Source organism: Pagrus pagrus, assembly GCF_965226575.1.
Source record: "Pagrus pagrus genome assembly, chromosome: 6".
NCBI lineage: Eukaryota > Metazoa > Chordata > Actinopteri > Spariformes > Sparidae > Pagrus > Pagrus pagrus.
The window spans coordinates 235,312-258,790 of NC_140190.1; the positions used below are offsets into that span (position 1 = coordinate 235,312).

At 41.2% G+C, this 23,479-nt stretch overlaps 1 protein-coding gene across 1 annotated transcript; it reads right to left on the bottom strand.

Moving 5' to 3' along the window:
• Positions 1-1,348: 1,348 nt before the first annotated feature.
• tmem259 (transmembrane protein 259) lies at positions 1,349-20,304 on the bottom strand (the record flags this gene model as incomplete). Its single annotated transcript, XM_084354096.1, has 11 exons — positions 1,349-2,740; positions 3,010-3,109; positions 7,240-7,372; positions 10,154-10,237; positions 10,807-10,864; positions 11,128-11,228; positions 11,467-11,589; positions 13,628-13,738; positions 16,491-16,671; positions 18,734-19,039; positions 20,173-20,304. The coding sequence occupies 11 exons, from the start codon at positions 20,302-20,304 to the stop codon at positions 2,036-2,038; spliced, it is 2,034 nt and encodes a 677-aa protein (XP_084210222.1). The 3' UTR covers positions 1,349-2,035.
• Positions 20,305-23,479: the final 3,175 nt, after the last annotated feature.

Consider the following 23,479-nt stretch of genomic DNA (forward strand, 5'->3'; position numbering starts at 1 on the left):
ATGAGGCTACAGTCATCCAGCAGAGAGGCACGAAGAAGAAAACAACCAAAAATCCCCCCCAACAACCCCCCAAACCCCAGTCTGGTGCTGATGTCACACTTCAGGCTCCGCCCCCTCCATAACACGAACTGAAAACAAAACAAAGAAACAGAAAACCCAAAACAAAAAGACGAGGAGGCCTCCGTCCGTCCGTCTGATCTCCTGGTGAACAGTGCGTTCAGGTGACTCGTGTCAGCTGAATAAACTCACCTGGAGCAATAATCAATACCAACTAAAGTAATCGATTACTAATCAAACACACCTGAATGATTTGGTTAATCGATCATTGTCCTGCGAAGATAAAAACACATTTCACTGAAAATGTTTGTCGTTTTTTATACGGAAGTTATTTCCGAAAGAAAGACGGCCAAATTATTATTATAAAATCATCAAAGCTATTATATTTATTATTGTTATTATTATTGATTATCAATGATTATTTATATATTTGAGGATTGTTGACAACCTTTTATTAGTTTATTGTTACTGATTCTGTTGTTTCACTCGATCAGTCAGTCAATCAATCGATCAGCTGGGAGGGTTTCCTGTCTCTGAGGTCGGCAGCTCCACAGAGACAACGCTGACGTTTATGAGCCGATGAGGAGCACCTGAACGCACCTTCAGTCCCCTGAACGCATCATAGTGACAGGCCCCACCCTCTGTTGGAGGCGAATCTGAGGAGTGACACAGCTGGCATCATATTGCACAACCAATCAGCTCGCTGGGCTGCTGACAGTCTGAGGATTATGATAAGGCATCCGTTCTGACAGGAAGTCGATCAGTCCGACCACTGCCCCGCTCCAAAACTACTTCCTGTTCTCAAAGAGTCTGTTTCTTCAAAATAAAAGCAGATGGAAACAGAAAACAACGGAGTTCAGAGTTTGTGCTTCAGTCTGTCAGAACCTGATCAGGCTGATCAATAACTCATCAATAACTGATCAGAATGGTCAATAAAATGAGTTTCAGTGTTCAGCTTGGGTTAAAGGATCAGTCTGTTGTTTTTACACACTTGTGAGTTTGTCTGACTTCCTGTCTGCGCACACACGCACACACACACGGAATAGTGCATCTGTTGGGCACTATTTTTAGCGCTGAACGAATCCACATTCGGTGCTCCGGTGAGCATTTGTGGTGGCAGGACAGTGTGTGTGTGTGTGTGTGTGTGTGTGTGTGTGTGTGTGTGTGTGTCAGAAGAAGCTCTTAGGCGGTGACACACAACGTGAGGACGATGTTAGGACAACATTGAGTGAATGTTAAATAGAGATGAGCTTCAGGTGATAAAGATAAATTGTGATGCATTCACTGACCGTTGTGTCTAAAGAGTTTTATTATTTCAGATTCACACATTCCTAAAAAAATTGTTTAATCTCCAAATAATCTGAACAAATTCATTCATATCAGTTTCATCTTGTTGCTTTGTTCCTGTGACAGCACGTTTATAATCTCAGTTTATAATCTCTGAGTTTATAATCTCTGAGTCTGGAAGATGTCACGTTGACTCTGACAGACCGACGGATGATTTCCAGCATTTCAGCCTGAAACACGGCGTGATGCGGCCGAACAGTCGTGATCGTGTTGCAGCAGTAACGCGACACAGACGCGCCCGGTGACTCTGTGTCTGTTGTAGAATCTGATCAGAAAATCGATCCATCACATTTTTTTCCTGTTTCCTTTCACTAAACTGAACTGGACTCAGATTAACTAAATGATCCTTGACCATCTGAACCAATCAGTCTCGGTTTTAATTTGAAGAAGTGAAATTTTTGATTAATTCACAAACAAAAATTAAACTGTTTAAATCTTTGGAACCTCACATTCATCCTGTGACCTCCTGTGTTGTGTCGACCCTCAGGTTGGGAAACACTGAACTAAACAATCAATCAGGCATTTGTTTAAAATAAAGATGTGGATGAGCCGATCACTAATCAATTACGACTGATCCCCAGATCAGCTGACAGACTGAAGCACCTGTCGGACAGGTGATGATGTCAGACTCTCAGGACGGCCTCTGCTGCTCTGCTCTGCAGTCTGTACCTGACCTCTGTGGGAGGGGGCAATCTGTCTGTGGGGGGGCCGCCTCCAAGAGCCCCGCCTCCAAGGGCACAGCCTCAACCGGCTGCAGCCCTCTGATTGGAGGGCTGGATGAAGGATCACTTCCTCCTGTTGAGGGTTTAATTTCTACTGAAACAACATTCTGATCTTTTTCACTTCCTCCTGCTTCCCCTCCTCCTCCTCCTCCTGCTGCTGCTGCTGCTCCTCCTCCTGCTTCCCCTCCTCCTCCGGCTGCTCCCATCCAGAACTCAGCCACCACACTGACCTCTGCTGCTCCTGCTGACCCCTGACCTCCGTTGACCACGGCAGAGGAGGAGGTGTTCTGATTGGAGGACAGAGCCTCAGTGATGATGGCGGCCGTCTGAGCGACCCAGTTTAGCTCCGCCCTCACCTCCCCTCCACCTCCTGCTGCTGGAGAGGAGGAAGTAGGCTGGGGGTCGGTCTGAGGCCCTGGCTGGGTGGTGTTGGCAGGTCCTGGTCCTGGTCCTGGTCCTGCAGCAGCAGCACTGTGGTTGTTGTTGAGGTTGTCTTGCAGGGCCGTCTGGTTGGCCTGACCTGCCTGCTGGTTCTGCAGCAACATCTCCTGGATCCGGATCTGCTGCAAGATGGCAGGAAGCTCGTAGTGGTGGAAGAAGTAGATCATGGAGTGCTGAAGGAAGAAATTCAAGAAAACGTTCAAGTTTAAAAAGATAAAAGTGTTGACAGGTTAATGAACATTGTTAGTTTTAGTTGTTGTGTTTGATCTGAACGAGGCCCAGACCTTCAAACGGTCAGTGATCCAGACCAACACGTCATTGCTTAAGTCTAAAATGATTTGTTCAGTAATCTGGAATTTCAGTGCCCTCATTTTGAAATTAAAGCACATTGTCCTTCTGTGTGGATCAGAATGAAGGTGAAGATGATGATGAAGGTTCTGACCTGGATGAAGAGCCAGGATGTGACCAGGGCCAGGCTGCTGTACTGCCCATTGAAGCGGTAGTGATAGGCGTAGAAGGCAAAGTGGTAGAGATAGAAGAACCTGAAGAACACAAACAAACGTTATGATCCATCAAGTGACCTCAGAGTTCAAGTGTTAGCTTATATTGTGACGTTATAAAGTTAATGAGTTTATAAAGTTCATGAGTTTATATTGTGACGTTATAAAGTTAACGAGTTTATAAAGGTATTGAGTTCATATTATGACATAAAGTTAATGAGTTCATATTGTGACGTTATAAAGTTCATGATTATATTGTGACGTTATAAAGTTAATGAGTTTATAAAGTTAATGAATTTATATTGTGAGTTTATAAAATTAATGAATTTATATTGTGAGTTTATAAAATTAATGAGTTTATATTGTGACGTTATAAAGTTAATGAGTTTATAAAGTTAATGAGTATAAAGTTAATGAGTTTATAAAATTAATGAGTTCATATTATGACATAATAAAGTTAATGAGTTCATATTATGACATAAAGTTAATGAGTTTATATTGTGACGTTATAAAGTTAATGAGTTTATATTGTGACGTTATAAAGTTAATGAGTTTATAAAGTTAATGAGTTCATATTATGACATAATATGGTAATTGAGTTTATATTGTGACATAAAGTTAATGAGTTTATATTGTGAGTTTATAAAGTTCATGATTAAATTGTGACATTATAAAGTTAATGAGTTTATATTGTGACATTATAAAGTTAATGAGTTTATATTGTGACGTTATAAAGTTCATGTTTATATTGTGACATAGAGTAAATGAGTTTATATTGGGACGTTATAAAGTTAATGAGTTTATATTGTGACATTATAAAGTTCATGATTAAATTGTGACATTATAAAGTTAATGAGTTTATATTGTGACATTATAAAGTTAATGAGTTTATATTGTGACGTTATAAAGTTCATGTTTATATTGTGACATTATAGAGTTAATGAGTTTATATTGGGACATTATAGAGTTCATGATTATATTGTGACGTTATAAAGTTAATGAGTTTATAAAGTTAATGAATTTATATTGTGAGTTTATAAAATTAATGAATTTATATTGTGAGTTTATAAAATTAATGAGTTTATATTGTGACGTTATAAAGTTAATGAGTTTATAAAGTTAATGAGTATAAAGTTAATGAGTTTATAAAATTAATGAGTTCATATTATGACATAATAAAGTTAATGAGTTCATATTATGACATAAAGTTAATGAGTTTATATTGTGACGTTATAAAGTTAATGAGTTTATATTGTGACGTTATAAAGTTAATGAGTTTATAAAGTTAATGAGTTCATATTATGACATAATATGGTAATTGAGTTTATATTGTGACATAAAGTTAATGAGTTTATATTGTGAGTTTATAAAGTTAACGAGTTTATAAAGTTAATGAGTTTATATTGTGACATTATAAAGTAAATGAGTTTATATTGTGACATTATAAAGTTCATGATTATATTGTGACGTTATAAAGTTCATGTTTATATTGTGACATTATAGAGTTAATGAGTTTATATTGTGACGTTATAAAGTTCATGTTTATATTGTGACATTATAAAGTTAATGAGTTTATATTGTGACATTATAAAGTTCATGATTAAATTGTGACATAAAGTTAATGAGTTTATATTGTGACATTATAAAGTTAATGAGTTTATATTGTGACATTATAAAGTTAATGAGTTTATATTGTGACGTTATAAAGTTCATGTTTATATTGTGACATTATAGAGTAAATGAGTTTATATTGGGACGTTATAAAGTTAATGAGTTTATATTGTGACATTATAAAGTTCATGATTAAATTGTGACATTATAAAGTTAATGAGTTTATATTGTGACATTATAAAGTTAATGAGTTTATATTGTGACGTTATAAAGTTCATGTTTATATTGTGACATTATAGAGTTAATGAGTTTATATTGGGACATTATAAAGTTCATGATTATATTGTGACATTATAAAGTAAATGAGTTTATATTGTGACGTTATAAAGTTAATGAGTTTATATTTTGAGTTTATAAAGTTAATAAGTTTATATTGTGACGTTATAAAGTTCATGTTTATATTGTGACATAAAGTTAATGAGTTTATATTGTGACGTTATAAAGTTCATGTTTATATTGTGACATTATAAAGTAAATGAATTAATATTATGAAATTATAAAGTTAATGAGTTTATATTGTGAGTTTATAAAGTAAATGAATTCATATTATGAGATTATAAAGTTAATGAGTTTATATTGTGAGTTTATAAAGTTAATGAATTCATTTTATGACATAAAGTTAATGAGTTTATATTGTGACATTATAAAGTTAATGAGTTTATATTGTGACGTTATAAAGTTCATGTTTATATTGTGACATTATAGAGTAAATGAGTTTATATTGGGACGTTATAAAGTTAATGAGTTTATATTGTGACATTATAAAGTTCATGATTAAATTGTGACATTATAAAGTTAATGAGTTTATATTGTGACATTATAAAGTTAATGAGTTTATATTGTGACGTTATAAAGTTCATGTTTATATTGTGACATTATAGAGTTAATGAGTTTATATTGGGACATTATAAAGTTCATGATTATATTGTGACATTATAGAGTTAATGAGTTTATATTGTGACGTTATAAAGTTCATGTTTATATTGTGACATTATAGAGTTAATGAGTTTATATTGTGACGTTATAAAGTTCATGTTTATATTGTGACATAAAGTTAATGAGTTTATATTGTGACGTTATAAAGTTCATGTTTATATTGTGACATTATAAAGTAAATGAATTAATATTATGAAATTATAAAGTTAATGAGTTTATATTGTGAGTTTATAAAGTTAATGAATTCATATTATGAGATTATAAAGTTAATGAGTTTATATTGTGAGTTTATAAAGTTAATGAATTCATATTATGAGATTATAAAGTTAATGAGTTTATATTGTGAGTTTATAAAGTTAATGAATTCATATGAGATTATAAAGTTAATGAGTTCATTTTATGACATAAAGTTAATGAGTTTATATTGTGACATAAAGTTAATGAGTTTATATTTTGACATTATAAAGTTAATGAGTTTATATTGTGAGTTTATAAAGTTAATGAGTTTATATTGTGACATTATAAAGTTAATGAGTTTATATTGTGACATTATAAAGTAAATGAGTTTATATTGTGAGTTTATAAAGTTAATGAGTTTATATTGTGACATTATAAAGTTAATGAGTTTATATTGTGACATTATGAAGTAAATGAGTTTATATTGTGAGTTTATAAAGTAAATGAGTTTATATTGTGAGTTTATAAAGTTAATGAGTTTATATTGTGACATTATAAAGTTAATGAGTTCATATTGTGAGTTTATAAAGTTAATGAGTTTATATTGTGAGTTTATAAAGTTAATGAGTTTATATTGTGAGTTTATAAAGTTATTGAGTTTATATTGTGAGTTTATAAAGTTAATGAGTTTATATTGTGACATAAAGTTAATGAGTTTATATTGTGAGTTTATAAAGTTAATGAATTCATATTATGAGATTATAAAGTTAATGAGTTCATTTTATGACATAAAGTTAATGAGTTTATATTGTGAGTTTATAAAGTTAATTAGTTTATATTGTGAGTTTATAAAGTTAATGAGTTTATATTGTGAGTTTATAAAGTTAATGAGTTTATATTGTGACATTATAAAGTAAATGAGTTTATATTGTGAGTTTATAAAGTAAATGAGTTTATATTGTGACATTATAAAGTTAATGAGTTTATATTGTGACATTATAAAGTAAATGAGTTTATATCGTGAGTTTATAAAGCAAATGAGTTTATATTGTGACATTATAAAGTTAATGAGTTTATATTGTGAGTTTATAAAGTTAATGAGTTTATATTGTGACATTATAAAGTTAATGAGTTTATATTGTGAGTTTATAAAGTTAATGAGTTTATATTGTGAGTTTTTAAAGTTAATGAGTTTATATTGTGACATTATAAAGTTAATGAGTTTATATTGTGAGTTTATAAAGTTAATGAGTTTATATTGTGAGTTTATAAAGTTAACGAGTTTATAAAGTTAATGAGTCCATATTGTGATGTTATAAAATTAATGAGTTCATATTGTGACGTTATAAAGTTAATGAGTTTTTATCTCTGTTGGTCATGTGACTCACCTCAGCCAGTGGCGTTTACTTGTGTTGGTGTGGCAGCAGATGGCGTCGTACTGATCAGCCAACCAGACGATGAGGATGATGTAGAAGGCCGTCGTCGTGTCGTTGAAGAATTCTGACATGATGGCCTCCATGCCTGTTAAGCAGGAAGTGACATCAGAACATCATATTTGGATTAAAATCTTTTAGCTGGTTAGCTTAAAAACCAGAACCAACCAGTTGCTTCAGATTTAACTGTGAGGAGAGACAACATCTAAGTCCAACAATCAAAGAGAAGACTGCACTGCCCAGACTGAGAACTGGACCGCCCAGACTCAAAACTGGACTCAGAACTTGACCGCCCGGTCTCAGAACTGGAACTGCCTCAACTTGTACTTGTCTGTCTTGACCTGGAACTTGCTGCTCGGTCAAAGTAGAAGACTTAATGTGACTTCTTGACTTGGATCTCAATCTCTGACTTGTTGGTCCCAACTAGCTCTACTTGAGACGTGTCTCTTTGGACTTAGCACTTGGACCAGCTGACTTAGGACATGGACTCTGTGGCTCAGGAAAGGGACTTTGTGGCTTGGGACCTAGCTGCGTCGACTTTCATGACTTAGGACTTGGCTTCCTCTTGTTTTGACTTGACTGTGCTGTCTGTCTGGACTCAGGACTTGGGTCTGTTTGGACTTCTCTGTCTTGACTTGGCACTCTTCTTTACCTGGGACTTAACCTGGGAGTTGAAACAAACTTCGGTCAAAGTGCAAAAGTTAAGAAGACTTTATTAATACGACTTCCTGACTTGGATCTCAGTCTGTGACTTGTTGGTCCTGACTGACTTAACTCAAGACTTGTCTGTTTAGACTTGGAACTTATCAGACTGTCTGACCTGAGACACGACTGTTTTGACTGTTAAGGGTGAAAACTAAGACTCTGGTTTTAAACTAAGTCTGGTTTTATCTTGGTTTGGGGACTTGGGAATTTTCACTTGTCTGTCTGCACTCCTGACTCACCTGTCTTGATTCAGGACCAAACAGAGAAGGTTTAAAAGGATTTACTTGCCACCTCCAGACCTACCAACCTTGAAGAAATGTTATGATTTTATTTTTATTTACTATGTATTATTTTGGATATTTTATTTTGACACTTCCTGTTAAACAGATGTATTTTATTTAGAAAGGGTTTGGTAAACGGAAAAGGAGTGAATGGACGGTAAATTGATTGAGGAAGGTAAACAAGCATCACATGGATATAAGGAAATTCACGGATAAAGGAAAATAACTATGGTGTTGAACTAAACTACAAGAGTGATTTATTAGCCTGGTTGAAAGTGGCAACAAGGTAAAGGCTTATGGTACATTTATGTTGAAATTTAAGTTTGTTTTATGTAAAGTAAAGCTATATGCCACAAGCTAATTATAGATGTATAGACTAATGGCTTTTTATTTGTTTTTATTTTAGCTCTTACGTTGTTGTTTTTGGTCATACAGAATTGCTTCGAGGAATAAAATACTTCAGACCACCACCAGTAAAAGCTTCATTAATTTTAACAGGCGCTACACTACTATTTGCAACACACACACACACACAGTAACTTTGACGAGTGGTTAACAACACCGTCGGGTAAACTCAACGTCTTAATTTGACCTTTTCAATGCTGTTTGCATTGGCTGAGATCTGTAGGGATGCAGGTTTGCATTGGCTGAGATCTGTAGGGATGCAGGCGATTAGCAGTGACAGCAAGCGGGCGAAGAGGGATCAGTTATCCGGCCACCCTGGCTCGCTTGAGGCACTGAATTGAATTGAACGTGCAAAGCATTTGGCTAGGAGGTGCAGGTGGGCGAGGGTGTTAAAATGTAGCGCTCTGATTGGCCAAAAGCTTTTCACTCCACTTACACGCAGATTGTTGTGGCTCAGAAGCAGAATCAACTTCATAGATTGAACTTGCATAGAAACCGAAAACGGCGAACTGCGAGATGCAACAAAATGCTTACGTGGAGAGCAGCAATTCGTACAAGCGTACTTAAGGGTCAAAATGCGTGCCGAGTACGGAAAATGTGTACATGTTGGCAGGTCTGCACCTCTCTGAATCCTGAGCCTGATTTAACTGGATTAGGTTCTGACCCACCTGATGGCCCAGGGCTAGTCAAAGTCTAAGCAGGACAAGTTGATTGGTTTACTGGGCCTCTTTTCGAAAAGACAGTTGCTGTCAGAAGACCAGCGTGGACATGGGATCCTGAACTATGTCCAGAACCACAGTAAATCTGTTCTGACATCATCAGGCCCAACACTCGACTGTGATGGAGGGCATCATGTCATACGACAGGGAGACCTTTCACTGGTGACTAATTATCCAGCTAACCAGACAAACAGGTGAATATCTTCTGAGATTGTTTAAAGTTTAGTGTCCGGTACTGAAAAAAACAATCCAAGCATCCTGATGTTATCATATGGTCGTCCTCTTCCCTGTGGACACCGTTGCTGTGTAGCACTCTGTTGCTGTTTTTTATAATCTGCTATGAGTTTTGTTTTCAGCAGGAAACATCAACCATCATCGCTGTCGGGTCGACACAACAGACAGGCTGCTTATAAACTCCTCGTCACAGCTTCCAGTGATGTTTCAGCTGCTCAGTGACTGTATGGAGCTAAAGCTACACTGGCTAACATAAACTTAACTGTTCCAGACTGTCTCAGTGCTCTTCTCTCTCAGTTATATTGTTCCATATTCACTACAATCTTATCATGAAAGATCATTAAATTACAATATTGTTCTGCTGCTGGTCGGTGAAAATATACAGGTGGCCAGTACAACTCTGATCTGCTGCTCAGGTGGGGAAACATGTTCTGCTGGTCTCTGCTGGATGCTCTTGATTTAAAGTGAATCCTGAGTCAGGATCAGATCCACACTGTGTGAACACTTTTCAGGATTTGAACTTACCAACAAGGGCCAGGATGACGGTAAGCAAAGGGGCTGCTGGGAAGGCGATGGTCATGTTCATCTCCAACATCTGAAGAAGATCCACTGAGGGGGGACAAAACAAGAGCAGATCAACACACAGCTCAACATCCAGAGGCCTGAACTCTGAGGCAGGATCTGTGGTTAGTGAGGTATCTTCAGGGTTAACTCTGGTTTTCAGGGCTACAACGGCTGTTCACTTCTAACGTGGTACATGGCCTCTCCTTTCTGTGAACACCCTCATGGCGAGATGTAGAAAGCCTGCGTTGAATTACCGAGTTGATAAACAGCTTCATGTGTAGGCGGTTCTTAACAGATCCTGGGGATGTTGAACTCACTTCACAGTCTAGGCCTCAGGGTTAACAGTCTAAATCTAAATATTAACTTCTTTGTTCAGACGGCGAGTCATCAGCAGGAGGAAGCACCTTCAGATGATGGTTTAAGTTTTAATTCTGTAGTAAACCAATTCACATATTTCACATTAAATATCGTTTAACAGCCGGCTGATCACCATCAGTGACAGTCAGTTATCAAAGCTCACTAACAGCTCTGGCTAGACCAGACTGGATGTCATTAAACTGGTCTGGATGACATTAAACTGGTCTGGATGACATTAAACTGGTGAGGAAACTGACCGATGAAGACAAAGATCTGGTGGTGAGAGTATCTGAGCAGCATGGACACCGATAGAGTCTGAAAAACACAAAAGAACAGACAGAAACACTGAACACATCGCCTCAAAAATCCTTCAATGGTTTACATTATTTATCTCCACCAGGTGGAGCCCTCTTGAATCCAACTTTATTGACTGTTCTGTTTAAGCTGCCACCGACTCCTCACGTCTCCCTCAGCTCTTCCTTCAGGAAACAGACTCTAAGAGTCAAACTAACTCACAACGTCTGATCACTTCACCCATCACAGCTTCAATTGTTGTAAACAACGACTGAAATACTTACAAATATGACCATGATGACGAAGGCGGCCAGGTACGAGGTTCTGGCCATCCACATGCTGACAAAGCGGTAATGTTCTCCAGACACCACGTTTCTCAAGAACCCTGCAAGGAACCACACTGTGACATCACCAACCTGCTGACAACTCACAGGTCAAAATATCAACACTAAAAATCTGAGTACACACAGATACTGTAATCAGAGTACAGGGTCAGTGGAACTCAGGTTCTGTAATCAGAGTACAGGGTCAGAGGAACTCAGGTTCTGTATTCAGAGCACAGGGTCAGAGGAGATCAGGTTCTGTAATCAGAGTACCAGGTCAGAGGTTGTCGAGTTCTCTACCTTTGTTCTCCTCGTTCTCAGCTAGCGCCTTCACACTGGACATCAGGATGTCGTCATAGCCCAGAAACTCATCCAGCAGGAAGCGACTGAAGCCATCGCCAAAACACTCATCCTTCATCGGATCTGAACACATGCGCGCACACACACACACACACACACACACACACACACACACACACACACACACACACACACACACACACACACACACACACACACACACACACACACACACACACACACACGTTATCACGTGACTGACAGGCGTTATCACGTGACTGACAGACAGGCCAATAATCGCAAAACAATAACGAATGGAAACAGGCATAAATTCGCATTTGCTTTTTTCGCATTTTCACAAAATCCGCTCTTAAATTCGATACATTTGGATGGAAACCCAGTTTCTGACACCTGCCTGTCAGTCACGTGACTGACAGGCAGGTGTCAGAAACTGATTTTGTGAAAATGCGAAAAAAGCAAATGCGAATTTATGCCCGTTTCCATTCGTTATTGTTTTGCGATTATTGGGACAGGGGTGTCACGATTTCGATTTTTTATCAAATGATAGCATGGTGTTAGACCATTCCTGTTCAGCTCTCGGACCGTGGTCGGGAAGCACAGGGGAGATGATTTCCTCCAGGGCCGAAGTTTCTGTTTACCTTCGGGGTGAACCCCCTTTCACGTGTTAAGCTGGTCGGGAAATAATACCAGGGAGCTTTGCTGTATCTGAGGAGCCGTCGCCTTTATTCAGCCAAACTGCAGCCTGTGTTGAACACTTTACTGCTGCTGTCGCTGCTGCTGCTGCTTTCTTCTCCTTCCTCTCCCATTCATTCACTGTGCGCACGTACGCATGATCCCTCACTCTCGCTCGCCCACTCACACCTTACGCACCTTGTATATGTCCAACTGTTCGGAAATAGTTTGTTAAGACACTTAATTGTTCAGAGACGACTGTGGACATGGCTGTTTTATTTTTTTGTTTGTTTTGTTGTGAACTTGAATGTCATCTTCTGTGGAGAAGACTGCAGTTACAAAGAGAAACTAGATGGCAGGTGATTTCAAGTTTCCAATTGACTGAAGATATAAGTTATTGTTACATTATGTTGTTAATAAATGTTTTAAATTTGACAATGTAATGTGGTACATTGCGAACAAAGGTCAGATATTATATTGCATAAAAGTCTAGTCTAAAAATGGCAGCAACCTGTGCTTTAAAAAGAATAAATGTAAAAATCGAGAATCGAATCGAACCGTGACCTTAGAATCGAAAATTGAATCGAATCGAGGATTTGGAGAATCGTGACACCCCTATTGGGAGAGGAGGAGTGCGCCGTGAGATTACGCCAAGAGAGCGTGAATGTATCCATGACAACAGTTGACACAGCTGACAGTTGACACTCAGCTGACACTCAACATCAAGGACAATTTACTGGTGAACCTGTCGGCTCTTGGGAGAACATTAGTTACAATTTTGTCAGCGTTCACAGCCTACAAAACCCTCCTGAAGAGAAGGAAAAGAATATTTTTAATATTACGAGTGCTGTCCGAGTTTGCTGGAGGGAAACCACGTCGTTCTCCATTTGTTTGGGAACGTCGCCGGGTGAAGGACTTTTGGGAAGTCGTCGTCCAGCAGCACTTCACCTACAAACCTTGGCTCAAACACGACGTCACATCCGGGTTAGTCATGATTTATTCGCAAAACCTGTTTCCATAACAAAAAGTCGCATTTTCCTTTTATGGATACGCTGACAAATCCACCGCCTCCAAGTGTAAAAACTTTTTCGCGAATTTACTGCCTTTTTTGCGTTTCCATCCAAGTATTTATTCCCAATTTTTGAAAATGCAAATAAGAAAAGGTGGATGGAAACGCAACTAGAGTCATGTGACTGACAGACAGGTGTTACAGTCACGTTACTGACGGACAGGTGTTATCACGTGAGTGACAGACAGGTGTCAGAGTCACGTGACTGACAGACGGGTGTTAACACGTGACTGACAGACAGGTGTTACAGTTATGTGACTGACAGACAGGTGTTACAGTTATGTGACTGACAGACAGGTGTTACAGTCATGTGACTGACAGACAGGTGTTACAGTCATGTGACTGACAGACAGGTGTTACAGTCATGTGACTGACAGACAGGTGTTAACAGTGTCTCACCCAGAGTGACCACCATGACGGGGATGTTGAGTCTCTGTCTGGTGCTCTGAGACAGACGCAGGAAGCCGTACTCCAGAGAATACTCCACGATGTACTCCTCCTGAGGCCACACTGACAACAACAACAACAACTTTAATGTACAGACACGTCATCAGACAGACAGACTCTGGTCCGTTAACACACAGTCTAATCAGCTGGTGAGAGTGAGACGACTGGAACACTTCAGGTGAGTGTTTTAAAATCAGGTGAGAAGAATAAAAACCCGTCAGAACACAGAAGCAGTAACGCGGTGCTGAAGTACCGACGACACTTCCAGTATTATCCATGAGTAATTTTTAAAGAGGCACCGATGGATCGATGGCGTCAGCAGCTACAGTGAGTCTGCTGCCACCTGCTGGTCTGACTGAGACTCTCGGCTCATGTCACTACTTCAGGGCTGTAAACCAGATCAATCAACGAAACATAATCAATTCCCTCATTGATCATTTATGTTTTATGTTTTGTTTTGTCAGTTTACTGCGACAGAAAAACATCTGACAATATATATATATAATATAATAATAATATATATTAATATATACAGTACAGACCAAAAGTTTGGACACACCTTCTCATTCAATGAGTTTCCTTTCTTTTCATGACTATTGACATTGTAGATTCACACTGAAGGCATCAAAACTATGAATTAACACATGTGGAAATATGTACTTAACAAAAAAGTGTAAAACAACTGAAAATACGCCTTATATTCTAGTTTCTTCAAAGTAGCCACCTTTTGCTCTGATTACTGCTTTGCACACACTCTGCATTCTCTTGATGAGCTTCAAGAGGTAGTCACCTGAAATGGTTTTCACTTCACAGGTGTGCCCTGTCAGGTTTAATAAGTGGGATTTCTTGCCTTATAAATGGGGTTGGGACCATCAGTTGTGTTGTGCAGAAGTCAGGTGGATACACAGCTGATAGTCCTACTGAATAGACTGTTAGAATTTGTATTATGGCAAGAAAAAAGCAGCTAAGTAAAGAAAAACGAGTGGCCATCATTACTTTAAGAAATGAAGGTCAGTCAGTCCGAAAAATTGGGAAAACTTTGAAAGTGTCCCCAAGTGCAGTCGCAAAAACCATCAAGCGCTACAAAGAAACTGGCTAACATGAGGACCGCCCCAGGAAAGGAAGACCAAGAGTCACCTCTGCTGCGGAGGATAAGTTCATCCGAGTCACCAGCCTCAGAAATCGCAGGTTAACAGCAGCTCAGATTAGAGACCAGGTCAATGCCACACAGAGTTCTAGCAGCAGACACATCTCTAGAACAACTGTTAAGAGGAGACTGTGTGAATCAGGCCTTCATGGTAGAATAGCTGCTAGGAAACCACTGCTAAGGACAGGCAACAAGCAGAAGAGACTTGTTTGGGCTAAAGAACACAAGGAATGGACATTAGACCAGTGGAAATCTGTGCTTTGGTCTGATGAGTCCAAATTTGAGATCTTTGGTTCCAACCACCGTGTCTTTGTGCGACGCAGAAAAGGTGAACGGATGGACTCTACATGCCTGGTTCCCACCGTGAAGCATGGAGGAGGAGGTGTGATGGTGTGGGGGTGCTTTGCTGGTGACACTGTTGGGGATTTATTCAAAATTGAAGGCATACTGAACCAGCATGGCTACCACAGCATCTTGCAGCGGCATGCTATTCCATCCGGTTTGCGTTTAGTTGGACCATCATTTATTTTTCAACAGGACGATGACCCCAAACACACCTCCAGGCTGTGTAAGGGCTATCTGACCAAGAAGGAGAGTGATGGGGCCAGATGACCTGGCCTCCACAGTCACCGGACCTGAACCCAATCGAGATGGTTTGGGGTGAGCTGGACCGCAGAGTGAAGGCAAAAGGGCCAACAAGTGCTAAGCATCTCTGGGAACTCCTTCAAGACTGTTGGAAGACCATTTCAGGTGACTTCCTCTTGAAGCTCATCAAGAGAATGCCAAGAGTGTGCGAAGCAGTAATCAGAGCAAAAGTTGGCTACTTTGAAGAACCTAGAATATAAGACATATTTTCAGTTGTTTCACACTTTTTTGTTAAGTATATAATTCCACATGTGTTAATTCATAGTCTTGATGCCTTCAGTGTGAATCTACAATTTTCATAGTCATGAAAATAAAGAAAACTCTTTGAATGAGAAGGTGTGTCCAAACATTTGGTCTGTACTGTATATTGGAAAACAAATCACCGGTTGATCGGTGCCTCTTTAAATCACTGTGAACGACATGTAAATGATCAATGAGGAAATTGATTATGTTTCGTTGATTGATCTGGTTTACAGCCCTGAAGTGGAGACATGAGCTGAGAGTCTCAGTCAGACCAGCAGGTGGCAGCAGACTCACTGTAGCTGCTGACGCCATCGATCCATCGGTGCCTCTTTAATTATTACTTATACACATATATATATATATAAATAATCAATAAGTGAAGATTCAGCTTCATCAATGAGTTTAATACACAGTGATCAGAGACGCTTCAACACAACCAGGTGTGTCTGTCCTGGAGGACAGGAGGACGAGGAGGAAGAAGAGGAGGAGGGGGAGGAAGAAGAGGAAGGAGGAGGAGGAAGAGGAGGAAGGGGGGCAGGAGGAAGAAGAGGTAGAGGAGGAAGAGGAGGAGGGGGGAGGAGGGGGAGTAGCAGGAGCAGGAGCAGGAGGAGGGGGAGGAGCAGGAGGGGGAGGAAGAGGAAGAGGAGGAGCAGGAGGAGGGGGAGGAGCAGGAGGGGGAGGAAGAGGAAGAGGAGGAGCAGGAGGAGGAAGAGGACAAGGAAGAGGAAGAGCAGGATGAGGATGAGGACGAGGACGAGGACGAGGACGAGGAGGGTTTACCTGCTCTGGTCATCATCTCCAGCTCAGACACTGAGTCCTTCAGCGGCTGCATACCTTTAGTGGTCTGGCTGAAGGAGACGTCCTGGCTGTCGTTCACACCTCCTCCTCCTCCTCCTGCTCCTCCTCCCACACCTCCTCCAATCAGAGACGGCTTCAGACGAGGCTCGATGTCTAGCTCAAACTGGGACAGAAAAAAGATGTCAAGAGACCAAGAAGCTCTGAAGAACTACAGAGAGAACTACTACTAAGTCCCTGAGTCCTACTGACTCCTGCTCACACCTTCTGACTACTACAGATTATTGCTCACACCTGCTGACTCCTGCTCACACCTTCTGACTCCTGCTCACACCTTCTGACTACTACAGATTATTGCTCACACCTGCTGACTCCTGCTCACACCTTCTGACTACTACAGATTATTGCTCACACCTTCTGACTCCTACTGACTCCTGCTCACACCTGCTGACTCCTACTGACTCCTGCTCACACCTACTGACTCCTGCTCACACCTGCCGACTCCTGCTCACACCTGCTGAGTCCTACTGACTCCTGCTCACACCTACTGACTCCTGCTCACACCTGCTGAGTCCTGCTGACTCCTGCTCACACCTGCTGACTCCTGCTCACACCTGCTCACACCTGCCGACTCCTGCTCACACCTGCTGAGTCCTACTGACTCCTGCTCACACTTACTGACTCCTGCTCACACCTACTGACTCCTGCTCACACCTACCGACTCCTGCTCACACCTACTGACTCCTGCTCACACCTGCTGAGTCCTACTGACTCCTGCTCACACTTACTGACTCCTGCTCACACCTGCTGAGTCCTACTGACTCCTGTTCACAACTTCTGACTCCTGCTGACTACTACAGATTATTGCTCACACCTACCGACTCCTGCTCACACCTGCCGAGTCCTACTGACTCCTGCTCACACTTACTGACTCCTGCTCACACCTACTGACTCCTGCTCACACCTACTGACTCCTGCTCACACTTACTGACTCCTGCTCACACCTACTGACTCCTGCTCACACCTACTGACTCCTGCTGACTCCTGCTCACTCCAACTGACTCCTACGGATTATTGCTCACACCTGTTGACTCCTGCTCACACCTTCTGACTCCTACTGACTCCTGCTCACACCTGCTGAGTCCAACTGACTCCTGCTCACACTTACTGACTCCTGCTCACACCTGCTGAGTCCTACTGACTCCTGTTCACAACTTCTGACTCCTGCTGACTCCTACAGATTATTGCTCACACCTGCTGAGTCCTACTGACTCCTGCTCACACTTACTGACTCCTGCTCACACTTACTGACTCCTGCTCACACCTACTGACTTCCTGCTCACACCTACTGACTCCAACTGACTCCTACGGATTATTGCTCACACCTGTTGACTCCTGCTCACACCTTCTGACTCCTACTGACTCCTGCTCACACCTGCTGAGTCCTACTGACTCCTGCTCACACTTACTGACTCCTGCTCACACCTACTGACTCCTGCTCACACCTACTGACTCCTGCTCACACCTGCTCACTCCAACTGACTCCTGCTCACTTCTACTGACTCCTACGGATTATTGCTCACACCTGTTGACTCCTGCTCACACCTTCTGACTCCTGCTCACACCTGCTGACTCCTGCTCACACCTGCTGAGTCCTACTGACTCCTGCTCACACTTACTGACTACTGCTCACACCTACTGACTCCTGCTCACACCTGCGCACTCCTACTGACTCCTGCTCACTTCTACTGACTCCTACGGATTATTGCTCACACCTGTTGACTCCTGCTCACACCTTCTGACTCCTACTGACTCCTGCTCACACCTGCTGACTCCTGCTCACACCTGCCGACTCCTGCTCACACCTACTGACTCCTGCTCACACCTACTGACTCCTGCTCACACCTGCTCACACTTACTGACTCCTGCTCACACCTACTGAGTCCTACTGACTCCTGCTCACACCTGCTGACTCCTGCTCACACCTTCTAACTCCTGCTCACACCTACTGACTCCTGTCAATCCTGCTGAGTCCTGCTCACACCTGCTCACACTTACTGACTTCTGCTCACACCTACTGACTCCTGCTCACACCTACTGAGTCCTACTGACTCCTGCTCACACCTGTTGATTCCTGCTCACACCTGCTGACTCCTGCTCACACCTTCTAACTCCTGCTCACACCTACTGACTGTTGAAGGAACTGAATCTGTGACATCACTACTCACCTGCACTGAGCTGTTGTCAAACATCTCCAGGGTCATCTCCTCCTCCTCCTCCTCCTCCTCCTCTTGCAGCGCTGCCAGACTGAGCCCGGCCACTCCTCCTCCGCCCTCCTCAGCCTCCAGCTCCTCCTGGAGGCCTGTGGAGTCGTAGTACTGCAGGAAGACGGAGGCTCGGCTGGAGTTCCTCTGGATCTCCACCCGCAGGATGCCATCACGAGGCCAGCGCTCCCTCACCACCTCCAGACAGTTGATGGGCGAGCGAGAGAAGGCGATGTGGATGTAGGCGAGGATGAAGAGGACGAAGAGTGCCTGGGAGGAGGAGAAGCAGGAGGTGGAGCAGAGAAGAGGAGGACAGAGAGAAGGAGGAGGAGGAGGAGGACAGAGGAGCAGAGAGGAGCAGGAGGAGGAGGACAAAGGAGGAGCAGCAGAGAGGAGGAGGAGGAGGACAGAGAGGAGGAGGAAGAGGAGGACAGAGGAGGAGGAAGGGGACAGTGGAGCAGAGAGGAGGAGGACAGAGGAGGACAGAGAAGAAGAGAGGAGGAGGAGGACAGAGGAGCAGAGAGGAGAGAGAGGAGGACAGAGGAGGAGGACAGAGAGGAGAGAGGAGAGAGAGGAGAGAGAGGCGGACAGGAGTCAGTACTCAGTCAGGTTTCATTAAGAGGTTTCTGAATAATATATAATTATATTATTATAATAATTAAATATTATTAAATGTATATATATACAGTGGTGGCCAAAATTATTAGAACACCTGGCATATTCAAGAGGTTTCAGTTGTTTTTGTTGAATTGGCCATTAGAATACCCATAAAACACATGAAATATCTACAAAGTCATCATTATGCTCTATAAACCATAGAATAGTGCCATCATAAGGTGATTTAGGTCATTTTCCTTACAAAAAACAAGCTAGGCCTATTTCACTGTCAACGTCACACAATCATCATCTATCTATCTATTGTACATTCAAAGGAAAGCCTTTGGCTTGAGTTGCAGAAGGCATGGGATAGCATTAGTGTTGATGTTCTCAGGAAATATAATGACACTATGCCAAAGAGATGTGCTGCTGTAATTGCTGCAAAAGGTGGACAAATATTAAAGTTAAAAGTGGATAAAAACAGTAGGACTCACTCCATCTGATATTTGTTGTGCTCAGAGCAACCATCTGCATGTTTCATGAACATTATGAAATGAAATCATGTTTTGGAGGGGAAAAAAAGGTCAATATTTTCAGATCTGTCAGGTGTTCTAATAATTTTGGCCACCACTATATATATATATATATATATAAAAAATTAGATGTTAGTTATTGATGTGCAGAAGAAGTTGTGGAGAAAAAGGTTTTTAAATCTTATTTTGGAACAAACTGAAGTGTTTGAGAAGACCTTCAGACCATCAGATCAGACCATCAGATCAGATCTTCAGACCATCAGATCTTCAGACCATCAGACCCGACTGTTTGTCTTCGTGCAGTCCTTCTGTCTCAGTGATCTTTACAGAGATGTGTCCCCTCTCGGAGGTCCAATGTGTTGGACAGACATTACTGCTGACGAGACGGTTGCCCAGCGACCACATTAGAGCCCGACCAATATATTGGCTGACCGATATTATCGGCCGATATTAAGCATTTTCCAAACTATCGGTATCGGCATTTATAGTGGCCGATAAATGAATATTTAAAAAATAAAATAAGAAATGGACGAAACACCCTTCAACCATGTTATGAGTGTTGGCGTTGCATAGTTTGTCCACCAGAGGACGCTCTACAACGTCCCTGTTGGCAACACTCGTGTTTAGAACGCCACAAACCCGACAAGCAGCTGATCCAGCCAGAGTCGGGCAGAGCGAACCAGTTATCCATGACTGAGATCATCTGTGAAGTGTGTTCATGGTAAGTTGGCAGCTGTCAGGAGAAATACATTGCTTGAATAACAATTAAAAGAACATCCCATCAGTTCTCTTAACTATGACAAAATTTGTGACTACCATGTCCAGTTTTGCTGCCGCTACGTGTGAGCCGAGAGTGAAACTGACTTAGCTAGTAATTTTGATGTTCCTCTGTTCTGTTGTGACAATAAAACAAACTCATCAAAATCATATTATTTCAGTGAGGACTCATAAATAACTACAAATAACTAATGTTATGGAAATCTGTTTATGTTTTGTAACGCATTTCTGGATTTATTATATATATATATATATATATACATATACATACACACACACACACACACACACACACACACATACATACATACATACATACATATATCGGCCGATATATCAGAATATTGGATTTTTAAATCGCCAAATATTTGTATCAGTATCAGCCTTAAAAATCCTTTATCGGTCGGGCTCTAGACCACACTTGCCTATAAGGACTTTGGTAAAGCCTGGAGTGTGACTGCTGTTAATCTGATGGAGCAACATAAACTCTGGACTCCTTCAAAATCACTGTAATCCTCATCCTGCAGATTAGACACACATGCTTCATTTACAGGAACATTCTGTTGCTGTTGTTGTTTTCCTCACAGATTTATGTTGTAAAGATTAACATGAGGTCAGAGTGAGTGAGTTCAGTCAAATCTTTTCTTTTTTTTTTCCCGTCAAGATGAGTCCTGTATTATCTATGTGAGTCCTGTATTACTTGAATCATGTATTACTTGAACCCTGTAACACTTGAAAGACATGTTGCACTTTAAAACTTATAGTACTTTAACCCTACATATACTTGAAAGCAACATTGCACTTTATGCACAAGTTGTAATAATGTAATGTAATGTATGATGTTCTCCTGTGTTTGTTATGCCAGTGCTGTTTAATGTCTGGGGACTGCGGATGGAAATTAGCATCTTTGCTAAATCCGGTGTATTTACGTTGCATTTCATATGTAATGTTCATTAATATGCATTGTCCCGTCTAAATTAAATAAAATAAATAAATAAAATAAGTTCAGGTCAGCGGACAGATTCACCACTCTGAACCCTTTCAAGATATCTGGGATGTGGATGATTGCTGTCTTCATCTGTAGAACGCCTAAACTCAAGTTTCTCTCCCTCACTGAACTGATGTCACCATCACCAGGAAACTAACTGTCTGGCCCAATCAGAAGCCCTGGCTCTATGGAGAGGACAGGACTTCTGAAGGCACAGGACTCAGCCTTCAGGTCTGGAGATGCAGTGGCATCACCTTCCCAATGTTGGGAAGACTGATACCCCTTTTTCCACTAACATTAGTGGGTCTACACAGGTTTTTTTAAACGCCAGTCAACCCGCTAATAATCGCCTATTGACCACATTCCCACTTCCCTCAGGTCAGCAGCTCGTCTGTGATTCTTATCTGAAGCGTCACCAATGCACCAGAAACAGTTGTAACAGAAGGGATAATAACAACAGACCCGTTGTGGAAGAAGCTTCTGGAAAATGGTGGATACATTCTTTTGAGTGTCACAACCACCACGAGATGACTCGTTTCACTGTCAGAATTTTAGACATTCGGTCCAATAACATTTGGAAAGTCTAGAAAACTGCACGATTACATTATTTCATCCCCCTTCAAGTTAGTCGAGCTTTGAACCAGAAGGAAGAAGAAGGAAAAGATCTAATTGCGATTTTTCTGGCAGATATTGCGATTTCGATTTGATTCATGATTTCCTTCAAATTAATTAAATGCTATTACTCTAATGCAAGGCCGAAAACTAAAGTTAAAAATTGCTTCCAAATGTATTTATTAACAAGAAACATGCACAGCTGATGGCTGCAGTTACCCTAACGGCCGCAACAGCCGTCGTGTCACTATTGAGTCTTATTTCTTGATCCTGCCCCAAGTTCCTTTAAATAAAATACAAAACAATTCCCGGTGTCCCAGTGTGACTGCTCTTATCACGCGGAGTAACACTGACAGAAGATGCTGTAATTGTAGTGTGTTTGCTACAGTGGGCCCGAGTATCATTTTCACCGGACTTTTCAGTCATGCACTCGCCATGCAAATGCCTGTGGTGAAGTGCCGGTATAAACTGGTTGTGTTCCTGCTGGATGTTGCAACTTTAGCGCGACAGGTTTTGCACAGTACCTATTTCTGGTGCACGTCTGCAGCCTCAAACCCGAAATACTCCCAAATGACCAATGTGCTGTTTTTCTCTCTGCTTCTGGTCCAGCTGAAGCCATTTCAGAACACATTAAGGAGCATATACTGTAATAATACTAATACTGATTGGTTAGCGTGACCTGTCCACGAGTAGCATGCCGCTTCCGATTGGTGAGCTTGGCGGGATGGTAGAGAGACGGCATGTATGTGTAAAATAGTTGACACAACAGATCCTGGGTCAGACAGGAGTGCTTCAAAAACCGCAGCTTTGGCGATCACATGATCGCGTCGTCTGAAATCGCAATTTCGATCAGAAAACGATAAATCGTTCAGCCCTACGCACCACCACCAGATGTTGATAACGCGTCATCACTTCACGCAGCAGAATTTAGTATGTTGACCCGGATCTTACATTTAGATCAAAGCTGAGCTGAGTCTACTGCAGGGTCAACCGACCCGGGTGTAAATGCAGAGTGCACACAAAAGCCAGATCTTAGCGGGTTTAAGTGGATTTTTGACCAGTGGAAAAGGGGAATAAGGAGATGGTCGTGGACTTTAGGAGGAGAGGCCACACCCCACCCTCCCCTCTTCATCGCAGGGGCAGTTGTGGAGATGGTATCCACCTTCAGACACCTGCCATGCACATCTCCAACCACTCAGGATG